Source organism: Sus scrofa, chromosome 3, assembly GCF_054392235.1.
Source record: "Sus scrofa isolate SSC_HxYL_T2T_F1_AM1 chromosome 3, Sscrofa_HxYL_maternal_Yorkshire_Landrace_v2.0, whole genome shotgun sequence".
Classification (NCBI taxonomy): domain Eukaryota; kingdom Metazoa; phylum Chordata; class Mammalia; order Artiodactyla; family Suidae; genus Sus; species Sus scrofa.
In genome coordinates this window covers 130,095,701-130,115,644 of record NC_139385.1, presented here as the reverse complement: position 1 = coordinate 130,115,644, position 19,944 = coordinate 130,095,701, and the positions used below count along the sequence as shown (strand labels likewise).

At 37.4% G+C, this 19,944-nt stretch overlaps 1 protein-coding gene and 1 long non-coding RNA gene across 51 annotated transcripts in view; one reads left to right on the top strand and one right to left on the bottom strand.

The window, feature by feature from the left end:
• LOC146404936 (uncharacterized) overlaps nt 1–19,944 on the top strand; it is a 639,839-nt gene that overhangs the window by 223,786 nt on the left and 396,109 nt on the right. The gene's annotated exons all lie outside the window — the stretch shown is intronic.
• Nucleotides 1–19,944, bottom strand: part of PUM2 (pumilio RNA binding family member 2) — a 107,133-nt gene that overhangs the window by 76,428 nt on the left and 10,761 nt on the right. For 36 of the 50 annotated variants that reach the window (XM_005662719.4, XM_013996321.3, XM_005662720.4 and 33 more), the window contains exon 2: nt 3,294–3,362. In XM_005662719.4, coding sequence (XP_005662776.2) covers nt 3,294–3,344 — 51 coding nt within the window. In that variant the 5' untranslated portion in view covers nt 3,345–3,362. Of the gene's footprint in view, nt 1–2,249; nt 2,375–3,293; nt 3,363–19,944 lie in introns of those variants that run through there. The other 14 variants (XM_021087795.2, XM_085019744.1, XM_085019740.1 and 11 more) reach the window with 1 other exon arrangement.

Here is a 19,944-nt window from a genome sequence, read left to right as displayed (position 1 = left end):
ATGATATTCAGACCATATAATGTGGATATTCATTACAGTGGGTAAAGTTTAAGACAAAATTAAGACATGGATTTATAGACATGACTATGATCAACTATTTAAAACAGCTGGTTTCCATTTCAGTCACCCCTAACAGCTCAGATCAAATATGTATTTGAAAGATATATGTGATTCATACAAAAAGACATTTTTACATCTTCAAAAAAGCCAGTCTTTCTCAAGGTCATTGCAGTGGATCTGAGAGGAAAGAGAGGTCTCCTTACTCTTCTATCTAGTATGTTTTTCACTTCACCATATTACCTGGGGTCTTAGTACATAAATTTTCTTTAATGTTTTCTTTAAATATTACTGTGTCGGAAAAGAAAGGAGGAAACTTTATCATACTAAGCTAGAAAATATTCTCCCCAGACACATTAACTTGGTGATTTAAAATTAAAATCTGGGTTCCCTAAAAAATTTCAAGCAGGAGCCTCTTTATCCTTACTTTAAAGTGTATATGGTGAGTTCTCATTGTGGCTCAGCAGAAACAAATTCAACTATCATCCACGAGGACGCAGGTTCAATCCCCAGCCTTGCTTAGCTGGTTAAGGATCTGGCGTTGCCATGAGCTGTGGTGTAGGCCAGCAGCTACAGCTCTGGTTCGACCCCTAGCCTAAAAACCTCCACATGCCCTGGGTGTGGCCCTAAAAAGACAAAAAAAAAAAAAAAAAAAAAAAAAAGTGTATATATACACTCATATACACACAAAGTTCCTGTCTAATTTTCATATAGATAAATAGGTATGTGTCTCCGTAGTATAGTTTTAAAACACCATACTAATGAAGTTGAGTTCAACCTCCTATTAATTAGCTCTGCTCTTTTGAAGCCATACAATATAATGCAAATTGGTAGGCCTTTTGACAAAAATGTGGTATGGAAAAAATTGGAACGGATGAGTTTATGAATGGATGAATATAAATCTGTTCCTATTTTGGATCAACAACTAGAAAAAAACTACCCTTCTGATGATGGGTCAGTAAAAGCTATTATGAACTACAACACTCAGTACACTTGAAAATAACACTATATGTAATGCAGTGCTTTGTACGTTACAGATCTACAACTTATGACATAATAAGTAAAGGTTATTTTTAAAGAAAAAAATCGAGATAGGGCAATATATTAGAAAAGGATGTAACATTAAAAAAACAAACAAACAATTTTAGAAAACTCAAGAGCCAGAAATTCAAGGCCGCTTTTAATTTATTAAAATGAATGAATTCTGGGATAAAACAAAAAACCTCACCTGTCAGGAAAGGAGGAGAAGACTGGTGAGAGAGAGATAGGCAAAGAAGGAAATCCCAGAAGGTTCCCTGCTGCCTGTGAGATGAGGAAAGATAGAAAGGCTTGTGGGAGAGAGAACCCAGAGACAGAAATGTGAGTAGGTTCTTAGCTCTCTCTTAGAGGTAACAGAATTAGTTGGTAAACTGTTAAGAAAAAAACTTAATTAGTGAATAACAGCTTATTTAAAAATACATTTCTACTAGATGGAGGTCACAGAGGCACTGATCTGGTATCTGCCGAAAATGCAGGCAGCCTCACCCTAGCTAGTTTCACTCTGCATATCTGACATCTCCATTAAGAAAAGCTTAGATTTAAGCTTAGATCATTTAACATACTATTCAACCCAGCCTCTTCTCTAAAAACCTCAAATACCCTGCCCTCCACCCCCACATAACTAACTAACTAAACTCTCTCAACTACTGTTTCCGATCATGACATCTTTTAAAAATGCAAAAAAAAGTTTTGGGGTTTATCAAATACTACTTAGAAAGGGAGGGGAAAAAAGCCAATGTAAATATATACACAATGTAGATATGGGTCGTCTACATAGTGTTGGGAGTCTAAATAAATTAAGGTAAGGGTGGGACCTTCTTGGTCTTAAGAAAAATCAAGTTCTGGTTTGTCAATAAAATAGGCTGAAACACTCTTCAAACCTGCTTTTAAGATATGTCACTCTGCTTTCTAAAGATCAAAGAAAACAAGTAACAGGGGAAAAAAGAAAGCCCTTTTTACCTGCTTCTTTTTATTCACCCATAGTGTAAATAACGGCTCTGTAGCCACTGAAATCTGCAAAGTTGTTTTGTTGTTGGTTTTGAACTAAAAAAGTATTCCTTCTTTCAAATTTTCTTAGGGCCCAGAGTTTTACTTTAAGCACTGGACTAAGAAGTTTACTTTGGCAATACTTATGCTTAAGCACCTTAACTCACCCTTAAATCAGTCCTCTGAAAATGACAAACTCTTTGGAAAACGCTGTTCTGAAGAAGGGGAGGGTTAGCTAGCTGCAGGGTGCCCTCTTGTGGCCCAGAGGAGTGACTGGACTCTTTTTCTGCATCTGAAGAGCACAGCATTGGATGGAGTGAGTCTCATGAAGGTCTACCAAAGTAAAATAATCTCCAGGAGCAAGCAGTTAATCACACATCTTAGGTCTATATAATCATGGTTATTTTCTATTATCAAAGTCCACACTATGTTAATACTACAGAACATGACAAAATAAAAATGTGACCACAAGGGTTTTCATAATCAATTAAAATTTTCTAAATACTCATTAGGTATATGGAAAACTATTTTTGATGCCTTAAATTATGTAATGGTGAGGTTAAATGGGATGCCCCGATGAAAATCATAAAGAGGACTGATAAAATCCATTCAAAAATTTAGAGTGCCCACTGTGTGCTAGCCATTCAAAGCTAACAGTCTACAGAGGAGACTAATATAAAACAAACCGTAATCAGTAACATAATAAAGTATGTATAAAGATCCATGAGAAGTCAGATGAGGAAGTAATTAATTCTACTGCAGACAGCAATGGGACAATAGATAAAGAGTCTTTTTCAGTAGAGTCCTGCAGAGGATTAGGAGTTTATTAAGCACACAATAAACAAGGAGAAATTTTTGGAAGAGAAAATAGCGAACTATTTAGTATGGCTAAAGCAAACACAGCTTACACATATAAAACAACAGGACAAAGATCAAGGAAGGCTCTTTTCTAATCTAAATAATTATGGTCCATTACCAAAATATAAGACATTACCTAACCAAGTTGATCAAATCAACCAGACATAAACAATCTCACTCAAAATTATTGCTAAAAGTTTTTTTTTTAATAAAGCTGAAAATCCCACAACTATAGATTTTAAAAGCCCATATCATTTGGAAGGTATAACCACTATTTCCAAGATTTATGGTTAAAAAAAAAGTCTTAATGGCTCAAAGTGGGGTACACATTCTTAGTATTGATAAATATTTACCTCTCCCATTCCCCGAGATTCTAATGCAAGAGCTTGAAAATCATGATTCATTTCATCCACAGATCAAACCTGTTAACAAAAAGAAAAATTAGAAAAATTAGAACTGCATCAATTTTTTAATATTTTATTGCTTTACTGATATTACAGCATGAGCTGAAATGGGCAAGAATCTATTTCCCTATAAAAACAGGTTTTCCCAATTAGAATACAGGCTAGCATTCTGCACAAAAGTGTGTCAGAAAACCTGGGGTCAAGGGTTCTGGATTATTCTGTGTGGTAAAAGAAACCCCTACCAGTTTCCTGAGCAAAAGAATAGATGGAAAGTAAAGAACAGCAGAAGTGAGCTCAAGTACTAAAATAGAGTTATCTTTAAAGAAAAAAAAAAAAATGCTGTAGTTCCTACTACAAAATTATTTTGCATTACTTCTTTCAGTTAAGATTTTTCAAAATTTCTCAGAAATTCATTATTTGTAGATCTTATCTCAATGATTAAAAGAATACTTAAGTAGTGAACCAGTTCTACCTCAAAGCAACACATTAATTAATCAGCTGTGAGAGGAATTATAATATTCAGAGGTTTCCTTAGGAATAATTCTTTTCCCTACAAAAAATAAAACACAGTATTGGCACAAAAACAAACACATAGATCAATGTAACAGAAGAGAGAACCCGGAAATAAACCCATGCACTTATGCTCAATTAATTTGTAACAAATGAAGCCAATACAATATACAATGGAAAGGAAGGAGTCTTTTCAACAAGTGGTGCTGGGAAAACTGGACAGCTACAGGTACAACAATGAGATTAGAGAATATTACCCCACACCATATACAAAAGTAAACTCAAAATGGATTAAAGACCTAAATGTAAGACATAAAACCATAAAACTCCTAGAAGGGAACATAGGCAGAACACTCTGACATAAACTAGGATCTGTCTCCTAAAACAAAATACAAGCAAAAATAAACAAATGGGACCTAATGAAACTTGAAAGCTTTTGCAAAGCAAAAGAAACCATGGACAAAATAAAAAAGACAGAATGGGAGAAGATATCTACAAATGATGTAACTGACAAGGAATTAATATCCAAAATATTTAAACACCTCATACAAATCAATAAACTCCTGCTCCAAAAAAAAAAACAAAACAAAAAACAAACAACAAAAAACTGGGAAGACCTGGAGTTCCCGTTATGGCTCAGTGGAAATGAATGTGAATAGCATCCATGAGGACGAAGATTTGATCCCTGGTCTTGCTCAGTGGATTAAGGCTCTGGCATTGCTGTGGCTGTGGTGAAGGCCAGCAGCCACAGCTCTGATTTGACCCCTAGCCTGGGAACTTCCAAATGCCACAGGGTGCAGCCTTAAAAAGACAAGAAACAAACAAACTAAATGGGCAGAAGACCTGAATAGACATTTTCCCAAAGACATAACATATGGCTAACAATCACATGAAAAGATGCTAAACATCACTAATTATTAGGAAAATGCAAATCAAAACAAGATATCACCTCCCAACTATCAGAATGGCTATCAAAAGGTCTACAAATAAATGTTGGAAAGGATGTGGAAAAATGGAACCCTTGTACAATGTTGGTGGGAACTGTAATTTGGTATAGTCACTATGGAAGCAGTATAGATGTTCCTCAGAACACTAAAAAGAGACAAATTCTATATGATCCAGCAATTCCACTCCTGAGTATCTAACTGGAAAAAAGGAAAACACTAATTCAAAAAGAAACATGCATCTCAATGTTCATAAAAACTCCATTTATAATAACCAAGATATGGAAGCAACTTAAATGCCCATTAACAGATTAATAAAGATGTGGTATATACATACAATGCAGTATTATTCAGCCATAAAAAGAATGAAATTCTGTTACCTGCCACAACATGGATGGACCTAGAGAATATTATGCTAGTGAAATATACAAACTACTGTGTATTAATTTTGTATCCTGCGACTGTGCCAAATTCATTGATGAGCTCTAACAGTTTTCTGGTAGCATCTTTAGGATTTTCTAGATACAGCGACAGGTCATCTGCAAACAGTGGTAGTTTTACTTCTTCCTTTCAAATTTGGATTCCTTTTCTTTTTCTCCTGTTTGCTGTGGCTAGGACTTCCAAAACTGTTGAATAGTCGTGGCAGGAGCAGACATCCTTGTCTTGTTCCTGATCTCAGTGGGAATTCTTTCAGCTTTTCACCACTGAGAATGATGTTAGCTCTGGGTTTGTCATATATAGACTTTATTATGTTGAGGAGGGTTTCCTCTAAGCCCACTTTCTGAAGGGTTTTTTATCAGAAATGGGTGTTGGATTTTGCCAAAGGCTTTTTCTGCATCTATTGAGAGGATCACATGGTTTTTATTCTTCAGTTTGTTAATGTGGTACTATCACCCTGACTGATTTACAGATACTGAAGAATCCTTGCATCCATGGGATAAATGTTTGATAGAATTCGCCTGTGAAGTCATCTGGTCCTGGACTTTTGTTTGCTAGAAGTTTTTTAATCACAGTTTCAACTTCAGTACTGGTGATTGGTCCATTCATCTTTTCTATCTTGTCTTGGTTTAGTCTTTGAATATTGTACCTTTCTAAGAATTTGTCCATTTCTTCTAGGCTGTCTGTTTTATTGGCATATAGCTGCATGCAGTAGTCTCTTATGGTCCTTTGTATTTCTGTGATGTCCGCTGTAACTTCTCCCTTTTCATTTCTAATTTTATTTTATTTATTTATTTATTTTTGTCTTTTTGTCTTTTGTCGTTGTTGTTGCTATTTCTTGGGCCGCTCCCGCGGCATATGGAGGTTCCCAGGCTAGGGGTCTAATGGAGCTGTAGCCACTGGCCTACACCAGAGCCACAGCAATGCGAGATCCGAGCCGCGTCTGTAACCTACACCACAGCTCACGGCAACGCCGGATCGTTAACCCACTGAGCAAGGGCAGGGACCGAACCCACAACCTCATGGTTCCTAGTCGGATTCGTTAACCACTGTGCCACGATGGGAACTCCCATTTCTAATTTTATTGATTTGAGTCCTCTCTCTCTTTTTCTTGATAAGTCTGGCTAAGGATTTATCAATTTTGTTGATCTTTCCAAAGAACCAGCTTTTAGTTTCACTGAGCTTTTCTATGGTTTTCTTCATTTCTATTTCATTTATTTCCACTCTGATCTTTATGATTTCTTTCCTTCTGCTAACTTTAGGTCTTGTCTGTTCTTCTTTCTCTAGCTGCTTCAGATGTAAAGCTGGTTTGTTTATTTGAGCTTTTTCTTGTTTCCTGAGGTAGGCTTGTATTGCTATAAAATTCCCTCTTAGGAGTTCCCACCGTGGTGCAGTGGTTAACAAATCTGACTAGGAACCATGAGGTTGCAGGTTCGGTCCCTGGCCTTGCTCAGTGGATTAAGGATCTTGCGTTGCCATGAGCTGTGGTGTAGGTTGCAGATGCAGTTCGGATCCAGTGTTGCTGTGGCTCTGGCGTAGGCGGGCGGCTACAGCTCCAATTTGACCCCTAGCCTGGGAACCTCCATATGCTGCGGGAGCGGCCCTAGAAAAGGCAAAATGACCAAAAAAAAAAAAAAAAAAAAAAGGAAGAAAGAAAGAAAGAAAAAAAATAATAAAATTCCCTCTTAGAATCGCTTTTGCTGCATCCCATAGGTTTTAGAGTGTCATATCTTTGTTGACATTTGCTTCTAGGTATTTTTTAATTTCCTCTTTGATTTCTTCAGTGACCCACTGGTAGTTTAGTAGCATGTTGTTTAGTCTCCATGTGTTTGTGTTTTTTTGCAGTTTTCTTCTTGTGGTTGATTTCCAGTCGTATAGTGCTGTAGTCAGAAAAGATGCATGATATGACTTCAATTTTCTTCAAGTTACTGAATCTTGATTTGTGGCTCAGAATGTGATCAATCCTAGAGAATGTTCTGTGTGCACTTGAGAAGAATGTGTATTCTCCTTTTGGATGAAATGTCCTATAAATATCTATTAGATCCATCTGGTCTAATGCTTCATTTAGAGTCTGTGTTTCCTGGTTGATTTTCTATCTGGAGGCTCCATCCACTGCTGTAAGTGGGGTATTAAAGTCCCCTGTCATTATTGTGTTATTGTCAATTTCTCCTTTTAAGGTTGTTAGCAGTTGCCTTATATATTGAGGTGATCTTATGTTGGGTGCATATATATTTACAATTGCTGTATCTTCTTGGATTGATCCTTTCTTTGATCATTTATGTAATGTCCTTTGTCTTTTATAACATTCTTTCTTTTAAGGTCTATTTTGTCTGATATGAGTATTGCTACTCCAGCTTTCTTTTGATTCCCATTTTTATGGAATATTTTCTTCAATCCTCTCACTTTCAGTTTGGAAGACAACATATATATGGATCTTGTTTTTGTATCCATTCATCCAGTCTATGTCTTTTGGTTGGGACATTTAGTCCATCCACATGTAAGGTAATTATTGATATGTATGTTCTTATTGCCATTTTATTTAGCCAAGACATGGAAACAACCTAAATGTCTATCAACAGAGGAGTGGATAAAGAAGATGTGGTACGTACATAATGGAATACTACTCAGCCATACAAAAGAACGACATAATTCCATTTGCAGCAACATGGATAGAACTAGAGACTCTCATACTAAGTGAAGTAAGTTAGAAAGAGAAAGACAAATACCATATATCACTTATATCTGGAATCTAATATACGACACAAATGAACCTTTCCACTGAAAAGAAAATCATACACTTGGAGCACAGACTTGTGGTTGTCGAGGAGGAAGGCGAGGAAGTGAGATGGACTGGGAACTTGGGGTTAATAGATGCAAACTATTGCCTTTGGAATGGATAAGCAATGAGATCCTGCTGTATAGCACTGGGAACTATATCTAGTCACTTATGATGGAGCATGATAATGTGAGAAAAAAGAATGTATATATATATGTATGTGTGACTGGGTCACCTTGCTGTACAGTAGAAAACTGACAGAACACTGTAAACAAGCTATAATAGAAAAAAATAAAAATAATTAAAATTGAAAAAAGAAATTATCATGCTAAGTGAAATCAGTCAGACAGTTAGATATAAACATCAACTGCTATCATTTACATGCAGAATCAAAAAAAGGATACAGTGAACTTCTTTGCAGAACAGATAATGACTCACAGACTTTGAAAAACTTGTGGTTTCCAAATAAGACAGGTTGAGGGGGCAGGGGATGTGCTGGGGGTTTGGGATAAAAATGCTATAAAATTTGGTTGTGATGATCACTGTACAACTATAAATGTAATAAAATTCATTGAGTAATTTAAAAAAAGAAATACAAACTACCATGTATAAAATAGGTAAGCAACAAGGATACACTGTACTTATAACACAGAGAATTATAGCCATTATTTTGTAATAACTTTCAATGGAGTTAAATCTGTAAAAATAATGAATCACTATGCTGTACACCTGAAATTAATACTGCAAATCAATCATATTCCAATTAAAAAGAAGAATAATCCTTTTCCCTTCTCAAACTAAAGCAGATTTTTCTAAGCATTTCTAACAGTTTAAATTGCTTTTTACCTTTCATATGACAATTAATACCTTCTTGAGTGAGAGGCTCTTTGCCTCCTAGTGTTAAGTACTGCTGGAGAAAACCATTCAAAACTGAAGCCACTAGGAGTTCCCGTCGTGGCGCAGTGGTTAATGAATCTGACTAGGAACCAGGACGTTGTGGGTTCGATCCCTGGCCTTGCTCAGTGGGTTAAGGATCCAGTGTTGCTGTGCACTGCTGTGAAGGTTGCAGATGCAGCTTGGATCCCACGTTGCTGTGGCTCTGGAGTAGGCCGATAGCTACAGCTCGGATTAGACCCCTAGCCTGGGAACCTCCATATGCCGCGGAAGGGGCTCAAGAAAAGGCAAAAAGACAAAACAAAACAAAACAAAAAAAACGAAGCCACTAAATTCACTGCCTTCAAATTCAGGGACCTTACCATATAATCCCATTTATTCTCTTCCCCAGTCAGTTCTCTATCCTTCCCCCCCTCTCTCCTTCTCTCTCCAGTTGCATAATACTTGATACTACAAAGCACTCCTCCCTTCCTGTAATATTGCTCAGTTAGCTAGGCTTTCTCTTACAATTCTTTTTACTCTCCTATGTGTCTAGTTGCTTCTTCACTTACTCCTATCTTCCACTCAAATCTTAAATGCTAGTGTTTCTTAGAATACCATCATTTATCCCAAGAAATCTCATTCATTCCCCAGTGCTTTGAGGACTGCATAATGCTTAGGACCTCACGCCCACATTTGTATTTATAAACCAAATCTCTCTCCTCTTCAAATTTCCGATTATCGCCTTCCTCACATTCCCTGAAGATACCACAGGAAATTTCAACCTTACTCTTTTTTATTGTCCACTTATAACTTAATTCTTCCCTTTCTTATGTCAACCTCCTACCTCTCAAATCTATCCATTTTCCACTTGTTTGGTTGATCAGACCACCATCATCTCTAACCTAAAATACTGCAATCCTCTATCTCCCCATCCTACAATCTAATTTCCAAAATGTAACACATCTCTTTCCTAAACTGTACTCTGGTCATATGATTCCTGTATTTTAATCCTTGACTCAAAGTTCAAACTCCTTAATGTGGCTTCAGGAGGACAGAATTGTATTCAAATTATAATTCTGGTAGCTAGTAGTTCTATAACTCTGGACAACTAACCTACATTATTTTTCCTCTATTTCCTCATGGGAAGATAGCAGTAGCAGCTTCCACATGATATGCCATGAAAACTGAATTATATAACATAAAACACTTAAACAGTGCTGGGTAAATAAACATTAAAAAAATAGCTATTAGAAAAAGCTCTTGGGAGTTCCCTGGTAGCTCATCAGGTTAAAGACACAATGTTGTCACTGCTGTGTTATGGTTTAATCTCTGGCCTGGGAACTTCCACATGCCACAGGTACAGCCAAAAAAGGGGGGAGGGGAGGAAAGGAAAAGAAAGGAAAGAACTCTTCAACTGTTTCATCAAATGGTACCTGAACAATTAGATGTCCATATGCAAAAAAAGAACCTCAATACACACCTTGATATAAAAATTAACTCAAATTCATCATACAGATAAAGGTACTCAACATTATCAACCTAAAAAAAACAGAAAAGTTTTGTGTGACTTTGTGTTTAGTAATGAGGGTCGTTTTTTTTTTGGCCATGCCCTTAGCATGTAAAAGTTCTCAAGTCATGGCAGTGACAAAGCCGAATCCTTACTGCTAGGCTACCAGGGAACTAATTTGGTAATGAGTTTATTTTTTTTATTGTTATTTTTTGCCTTTTTTTAGGGTGGCACCAGCGGCATATGGAGGTTCCTGGGCTAGGGGTTCTAATCAGAGCTACAACTGCTGGCCTACACCACAGCCACAGCAACGTCAGATCCGAGCCACATCTACAACCTACACCACAGCTCATGGCAACACCAGATCCTTAACCCACGGAGTGAGGCCAGGGATCAAACCCGCAACCTCATGGTTCCTAGTCGGATTCGTTTCCACTGAGCCACGATGGGAACTCCAGTAATGAGTTTCTTAATCAACATCAAAAGCAGAGTCCATAAAGAAAAACTGAAGTCTAAAAATTTGACTTTAATAACAAAAACAAGCTCTACAAAAGATACTGATAAGAGAAAGGAAAGGCAAACCACAGGAGAAAAGTATTTGTAAATCACATCAGATACAGGATTTGTACCTAGAATATATCAAAAGCTCTTAAAAACAATAAGAGAATAATCAACCCACTTTAAAAATGGGCCAAAGGTCTAAACAAATACTACATCAAAAAAGATACACAGGAGAACCCATGGGTTCAATCCCCTGCCCAGCACAGTGGGTTAGTAAGTATCCAGCATTGCTGCAACTGCAGCTTAGGTGGCTGGCCACTACAGCTCAGATCTGATCCCTGGGAAGTCCATATGTAGCAGGGTGGCCAAAAAACACCCCCCCAAGATATATGGAAGATATATGGATAGTAAATAAGCTATTCTTTTCTCTTAACTTGCTAGAAAAGCTGGATTCATTAACAATTCTCACAAAGTGAGGGAACATTCATCTTTCCATTAATTCGGTAAGCTTTTACTAAGCAACTTCAATGTGAAAGATTTTGTAGAGAAAAAAATGAATTAAAGTATATAGTTACTGTTCTAGTCAATCTCATACATTTCCTTGTAATTGGAGAAGTAGTTCCTATCAGACCAAACCCTCCTGCAGGTAACCATAAACTTGGGACAAAATATAAAATGAAGGCAATGGAAAACAAACTGTACATAAATTCTATACTAAATTCTGCTCAGATTTTTAAACAATCCATGAACTGTATACATGTGGGGTTGACTCCAAGCGGCCCAATTATGGCTAAAAGGACTAAGTAGAAATGTCTGCAGCTGACCTCCACAAAAGTTACAGGAATTTGGAGTTTGAGTTCCATGAGAACAAAAAACAAACAAAAGAAATAATATTCCCCATAGGAACATAAACAGAATCTATAGAGTATTTTCAATGTATTAATAATAAAGACTGGAACACAATTGAAATTACCAGACATGTGGAAACAGGAAAGTCTGACCTAGATTAAAGGGGGAAAAAAAAATCAATGAATAAAAGACCAATCCCAAGATGACCCAGGTTAGAAGTAGCAAAAATCTTCAAGCAGCTATTATAACTGTGCTCAAAGATGAAAGGAAAAACTTGCTAAAAAGTGAAAAAAATAAAAATTTCAGCAAGGAAAAAAAGCAAAACTATAAATAACAGAGTTCTAAAACTGAAAAATATCTTTAAAAATTCCCACCGGATGCATTTAACAGTAAGTTGGAGGTAAAACAAATCTGAACACAGACCAATACTGATTTCCAATCTGATCTGATCCCTGGGAAGTCCGTATGTCACAGGGTGGCCAACCCCCGCCCCCACGATATATGGATAGCAAATAAGCTATTCTTTTCTCTTAACTTGCTAGAAAAGTTAGTGGAGGGAAGGAAAGAGAAAGAATGAGGTAGAAAAATTATCTGAAGAAACAATGGCCAGAAATTCCCCTTAACTTGATGAAAGCAAGATTTACAGGTTCAAGATGCTCAGTGAACCCCAGGCAAGATAAAAAAGGAAAAACAAAACCAAAACCCCACATATCATAATGAAAGAGCTGAAAACCAAAGAGAAAATCCTGAAAACAGCTCAAGGAAAAACATTACAAAAAGGGGAAGTTCCTGTTGTGGCGCAGTGGTTAAAAAATCCGACTAGGAATCATGGGGTTGCAGGTTCAATCCCTGGCCTTGCTCGGTGGGTTAAGGATCTGGCATTGCCGTGAGCTGCGGTGTGGGTCGAAGACTCAGCTTGGATCCCACATTGCTGTGGCTCTGGCGTAGGTTGGCAGCAGCAGCTCCAATTCAACCCCCAGCCTAGGAACTTACATATGCTATGCATATGGCCCTAAAAAGACCAAAAAAAAAAAAAAAAAAAAAAAGATGCAGCAACATGGATGCAAACTAGAGATTCTCATACTAAGTGAAGTCAGGAAGAGACAAATACCATATGAGACCACTTATCTGTGGAATCTAAAATATCGTAGGGGGTTCCCGTTGTGGCTCAGTGGTTAACGAAATCCCAACTAAGAACCGTGAGGTTGCGGGATCGAATCCCGGCCTTGCTCAGTGGCTTAAGGATCCGCATTGCCGTGAGCTGTGGTGTAGGTCGCTGACGTGGCTCAGATCCCGAGTTGCTATGGCTCTGGTGTAGGCTGGTGGCTACAGCTCCGATTGGACCCCTAGCCTGGGAACCTCCATATGCCGAAGGAAATGCCCTAGAAAAGGCAAAAAAATAAAAAAAAATAATAAAATAATAAAATAAAATATGGTACAAGTAAATCTATTTACAAAACAGAAATAGACTCACAGAGAACAGAGAGGTGGAGGGAGGGAGTGGGATGGACGCCTCCAGTCTGTTGGGATAGACCACCATGGAAGATGATGCAAGAAAGGGAATGTATATACATGAATGACTGGGCCACTTTGCTATATAGCAGAAATTGGCACAACATTGTAAAGTAAATATACTTTAATAAAAAAATTAAAAATTAAAGAAAAAATTCTTAGGCTAAAGACAAATGATACCAGACAGAAGCTCAGATCAGAAAGCACCAGAAGTACAAAGGACTATTTTTCCCCCTTAATTTCTTCAAAATACATATGGCTATTTAAAGCAATAATTTAATTGTGGGTTTAATAACATATAAACCAATTTACATGCATATCCAATACCTACTAGAGTAAATATCCTTAGCCATACCATTACAGATTTAAAGCAAAACCTAGTTTGAGATCAAAATATTCTTTTATCACACAGGATACTCAAGTCAGCCATCTATATTCATGGATTCCACACATGTGCAGGTTTCACCAACCAGAAATAAAAAATATTAAAAAAAAAAAAAGATCCGAAAAGAAAAATTAAATTCCCTGAGGGCTGGCAACCATTTACATAGCATTTACATTGTATTAAGTATTATAAGTAATCTAGAGATAAGTAATCTGGAGGTAATTTAGTTATACCCTAGTACACAGAGATTATATGCAAATACTGTATCATTTCACACAAAGGATTTGAACACCCTCAGATTTTGGTACTGGACTGAGGAGGCATCTGGAACCGATGCTCTGCAGATACTGAGGGACAACTGTTACACCCATAAATACATATAAATGTTATATAGATAGATATATTGGAGGAACCCTTGATTATCTGAAAAGGAATCTTGGTCTAAATGTGTCCTACACTTCTCAGTTACACCAAGTTCTACATCTTAATATGACAATTCATTCTAATGTCTGGTAGAGTCTGCTCAAACGATCTTTAATTTCTATTATTTCCTTAAAATCTCCTAAATTTCATTTTTCTATAAGTACTTCATAGAATCTCTCAAATTGTCCTAGACCCTATGTCCTTTATATTCTTTTCCTTAGATGATTTACATTTATGATTTCACTGTTTCTTAAATCTTATATTTTACAGACCTTGTATTTTCCAGATCCCACATCCCATTACAGCCCCAACTTCTTCCAAGCATCAACTGTTTCACAAACCTAATGGTCAATCATCTGAAAGCTTCAGGTTACTGCTAACATGTTATTAGAAATCATGTATTTTCAATCACTTAAAGAGGTGATCTAATTTCTTAAAAATTCTTCAAATTTAAATGCCACCAACTTGACAATGCAGCCATATAATTCTGACTTCATAATTCAATTTATAAACATACATTAAATGATATTAAGCCCTGAAATTTTGTGGCTGAACATACAAAGATCATACCAATTACAGTTATTTAAGGAAAAAAAAAAAAAACTCTATGTGACATCTTATTTATCTCTATCCTCTGCCAACAGACTATCCTTTTTATCACAATTATTCTACGAGGGCCAAACACATAAGATTTTTATTATTTAGGATGGAAATAGCTCTAAAATGGATTCATTATTCTTCTGAAGAAAGCACAGTGGACAAATTTTGTATGTAAGATGTGGTAGGGTACCAATAGTATGTGATTTAGATTCAGAATATAAAAGCTGAAGTTTTAATTTCCGCCAGTTGTCTAACCTCTAAATTTTACCTGTTGTCAACACCAAATGAGAAAATGTATCCAAAAGTGTTTTGCGCCCTATTAATAAAAAGTGCTCAACAAATACTAATTATTAAGAGCATCCTTACATACTACTCTAAAGAGCACTGGTACTTTTTGAGACATCCTTACACAGGACTCTAGAGAGAACCGATACTTTCTGTATGTGTCTCTTGCATGCTTCTGTTAGTATTTCAGTCTCCAGTCTTGCTGTCAAGTTAAGTATTACTTGACCTGAACATTAACAGCACCATTTCTGACCTTCCTAATTGGCTGCTTTAATTTGCAGTAATCTGTAGCCTCAGATATCCAAGTAGATTTCTAAGAGTAAAAAGGCTGTATGTAAGAAGAAACTACCTCTAACGAAAACACATTCTAAAGTCATAATCTTTTCTTAGGAAAGTAATTTAGCATCATATATATAGGTTCATATCTCTTGAACCAGACTCAATTTTGAAAATCAATCGTAAGAATAAAAACCTAAGCATAAAAAAGCTTTATGTACAAAGATGTTTGTAGTAGTAGTACTGCTTGCAGATCTTGAAATTGTACACTGTGTAACAATGTCACAATAGTTAAGTGATATAACACATCTATAAAATGAAGTATTATATGTGGCTATTACAAATATTTGAGTTTATAAGAAAATGCTTATAACAACATGTTAAAAGCAAATGGAAATAAACCATTATCTATACAGTCCTTAACTGATCAGGGCACATCAATTTTTCCCATCTATTTTTATTTTATTATCTTTCTAGGATAAATCTGTATAATCAATGAATGAGAGGGAGTTGCCGTTGTGACTCAGCGGTAGCAAACCCTACTAGTATCCATGAGGACACAGGTTTGATCCCTGGCCTTGCTCAGTGGGTTAAGGATCTTATGTTGCCCCAAGCTGCAGCACAGGTTGCAGATGCAGCTATTTGGCATTGCTGTGGCCGTGGCCAGCAGCTCTTCTAATCAGACCCTAAGCCTGGGAACTTCCATATGCAGTGGGTGCAGCCCTAAAAAGACCAAAAAAAAAAAGCCATATATGGTCCCTCAACTTCTTCTTTTTTTTTTTTTTTGTCTTTTTGTATTTTGTTGTTGTTGTTATTTCTTGGGCCGCTCCCGTGGCATATGGAGGTTCCCAGGCTAGGGGTCGAATCGGAGCTGTAGCCACCGGCCTACGCCAGAGCCACAGCAATGCGGGATCCAAGCCGAATCTGCAACCTACACCACAGCTCACAGCAACGCCGGATCGTTAACCCACTGAGCAAGGGCAGGGACCGAACCCGCAACCTCATGGTTCCTAGTCGGATTCGTTAACCACTGCGCCACGACGGGAACTCCGGTCCCTCAACTTCTCACTACGCATCTGGAGCACAAGCAACCACAGACACTATGAAAATGAATAAGCAAGGTAAAACTACTATGGAAAACAGTAAGGAGGTACCTCAGAAAACAAAATATAAAACTATCACATGACCCAGCAACCCCACTCTTGAGCATATATCTGGACAAAACGTTCCTTGAAAAAGACACATACACCTGTATGTTCACTGCAGTGCTATTCACAATAGCCAAGACATGGAAACAACCCAGATGTCCACTGACAGATGAATGGATTAAGATGTGGTATTTAAAAAAAAAAAAAAAAAGGACCTCCCCTCATGCTCAGTGGTTAACGAATCCGACTAGGAACCACGAGGTTGCGGGTTTGATCCCTGTCCTTGCTCAGTGGGTTAAGGACCTGGCGTTGCCATGAGCTGTGGTGTAGGCCAGCAGCTACAGCTCTGATTAGACCCTTAGCCTGGGAAGCTCCATATGCTGTGGGTGCGGCCCTAGAAAAAGACAAAAAGAGAAAAAAAAAAAAAAAAAAGATGTGGTATATATACACAATTGAATACTACTCAATCATAAAAAAGAACAAAATGATGCCGGAACATGGATGGAACCAGAGACTCTCATACTAAGTGAAGTAAGTCAGAAAGAGAAAGACAAATATCATATGATATCACATATTTGGAATCTAACATACAGCACAAGTGAACCTTTCCACAGAAAAGACGTGGAGAACAGACTTGTGGTTGCCAAGGGGGAGGGAAAGGGAGTGGGATGGACTGGGAATCTAGGGTTAACAAATGCAAACTATTGCCTCTGGAGTGGATAAGCAATGAGATCCCACTGTATGGCACTGGGAACTCTATCTAGTCATTTATGATGGAGTATGATGGAGAATAATGTAAGAAAAAGAATGTACATATGTACGTGTGACTGGGTCACTTTGCTGTACAGTAGAAAACTGACAGAACACTGTAAACTGGCTATAATGGAAAAAAAAGTCATTAATAAATTAAAAAAAAAAAAGAAACGAATAAGCAGGGATGTATCCTAATAAAGCTTTATTTATAAACAGTGAAATCTGAACTAATCCTCCCCAATAGATATTATTAAATTTTAGGTCTGCACCTGTAGCATATGGAAGTTCCCAGGCCAGGGACTGAATCCAAGTCCCAGCTGCAACCTAAGCCCCAGCTGTGGCAACACTGGATCCTTTAACCTACTGTACACAGCTGGGGATTAAACTCGTAGTTTTGCAGCACCTCAAACCATAGCAGTGTGATTGAACTCTATCATGTTTTTTTAATGTGTCAAAAAATCTTCTTCTGATATTTTCCCCCAATTGAAAAATTCTAAAAACCAATTCTAGAGAGCAGTTCATGCCAAAACAGGTGGTGGGCCATAGCTGGCCTATGGGCCCAACTTTGCCGACCTTGCTCTAGTGCATTTAGTCTTGACTGCTCCACAAAAAATAAAATACAGATCATTCACTCTCAAATTTGAGCAACTCAAAATTAAACATCAGGGCTTTGATTACAATTTTTTCATTTATGCTCACCCAATGAATATTTTTTATCTGAATGATAAATGGGGATTGGGAGTTCCCGTCATGGTGCAGCAGAAGCGAATGTGACTAGGAACCATGACGTTGTGGGTTCAATCCCTGGCCTCGCTCAGTGAGTTAAGGATCCAGCGTTGCCGTGAGCTGTGGTGTAGGCTGGCAGGTGTAGCTCCAATTCAACCCCTAGCCTGGGTACCTTCATATGTCACGGGTGTGGCCCTAAAAAGCAATAAATAAATTAATAAATAAATGGGGATTTCGGATTACATTTAAACAGAGGTGACTTTATTATTTTCTATGACCAAGTTGCAAGGAGAAAACTTAAAAAACAAGACAAAAACAAACCCCACAAAGTATCCAAGCTCAGCTTTCCAGTTTAGCATATTATTTATTTTAATCATGAGAAAGAGAATGGTGAAGTGGGCAAAACAATGCAACAGAAAGAAAATAAATACTGTTTCAATTTTTTTGCAATAACTTCCATATTAACTGTAATGAAGCTGAGGGAGTAGAGGATACACATATGCCAGTAAAAAGGACTTTAATATTTTTGCAAAATGCCAAATCATTATTGCAAACCACTATGTCCTATGCAGCTACAAATGTCATCAGCTACCTGATGACAAGGAGGAAGAACCTGGACATCATTTAACAACTCTCCCCTGTATGGTTAGATCTTAGGGAGAAAAAGAACAATCTCTTCTTCTAACATGTAATGGTGTATCTAGCAATCAGTTATATAATACTGAACTGATTCTGTTCACTTGAAGAAAATGTATCCAAAAATTATAGTACACAGAACTGCTTAGGGATATAAAGTCTGTCTTCAATTTTTTTTGGTCTGCATTATTAAGCCATGAAATTTCCTGATACTATTTCCTTAAACAATGAGAATCTGCTAATATAGAAACTAAATAATAAAACCTTTTTCATGGCCAAGACCTGTGTAATGTTGAGGTAAATCTGCATAAAAGTTACAGTTTTTCAGGTTATGATTCTTTGTTTCCTACCAAAAGAACAGGGTTCCATTGTGGCGCAGTGGTTAACGAATCCGACTAGGAACCATGAGGTTGCGGGTTTGGTCCCTGCCCTTGCTCAGTGGGTTAACGATCCGGCGTTGCCGTGAGCTGTGGTGTAGGTTGCAGACGCGGCTCGGATCCCGCGTTGTTGTGGCTCTGGCGTAGGCCAATGGCTACAGCTCCGATTCGACCCCTAGCCTGGGAACCTCCATGTGCCGCGGGAGCAGCCCAAAGATATAGCAAAAAGACAAAAAAAAAAAAAAAAAAAAGAAAGAAAGAACAGGGTCTTATAAGTTCTAAAATTGAACAATATTAGCTAACTTTTCTATAGACAGCATTATTACTTATATGAAAAAAATAGATAAAGCACCTCAAATAACAACTTAGTTGTGTGAGTTTTCATATTTATCAATGCATATCCAAAAGGTTTACAAATAGTTCCTGTAAAGAACCAAGAATATGCATTATTTTCTCAGGTAATATCTGATCCAATTCCCTACCACATGCCTACTCTAAAAAATAAGTCGGGGGGGGGGGCAGATCCCACTATAGCACAGTGGTTAATGATCAGCATTGTCTCTATGGCAGTTAGGGTTCAATCCCCAGCCCAGCACAGTGAGTTAAGGATCTGGTGTTACTGCAGCTATGGCTTGGATTCAAATCCTAGCCTAGGAACTTCCACATGCTGAAACCAAAGGAGAGGAAAAAAATAAGTTGGGAGGCAAAAACCATTTAGAACTACAATAAATAGTATTAAAGCACCAGCATATAACACTAATTACATTTTCATAGTATTATAATTAGTTCTATTTTAAAGCCATAGTAGAAATTAAGCTTTGGACTCAGAGGGGCTAGGAACTGTGTCTCAGCCATCAAAATGCTCAATACGTATTAAATGAAAAAATTCCCTATTTTTTGGCCATGCTCACAGCATGTGGAAATTCTGGGGCCAGGGATCAAACCCACACCATAGCTGTAACCAGAGCTGCAGCAGTGACAAAGCAGGATACTTAACCCACTGAACCACAAGGGAACTCTGGGTGTTCAAGATGATATAAAGGAATTTACATGTATACCTATTACCTACTATAGTAAA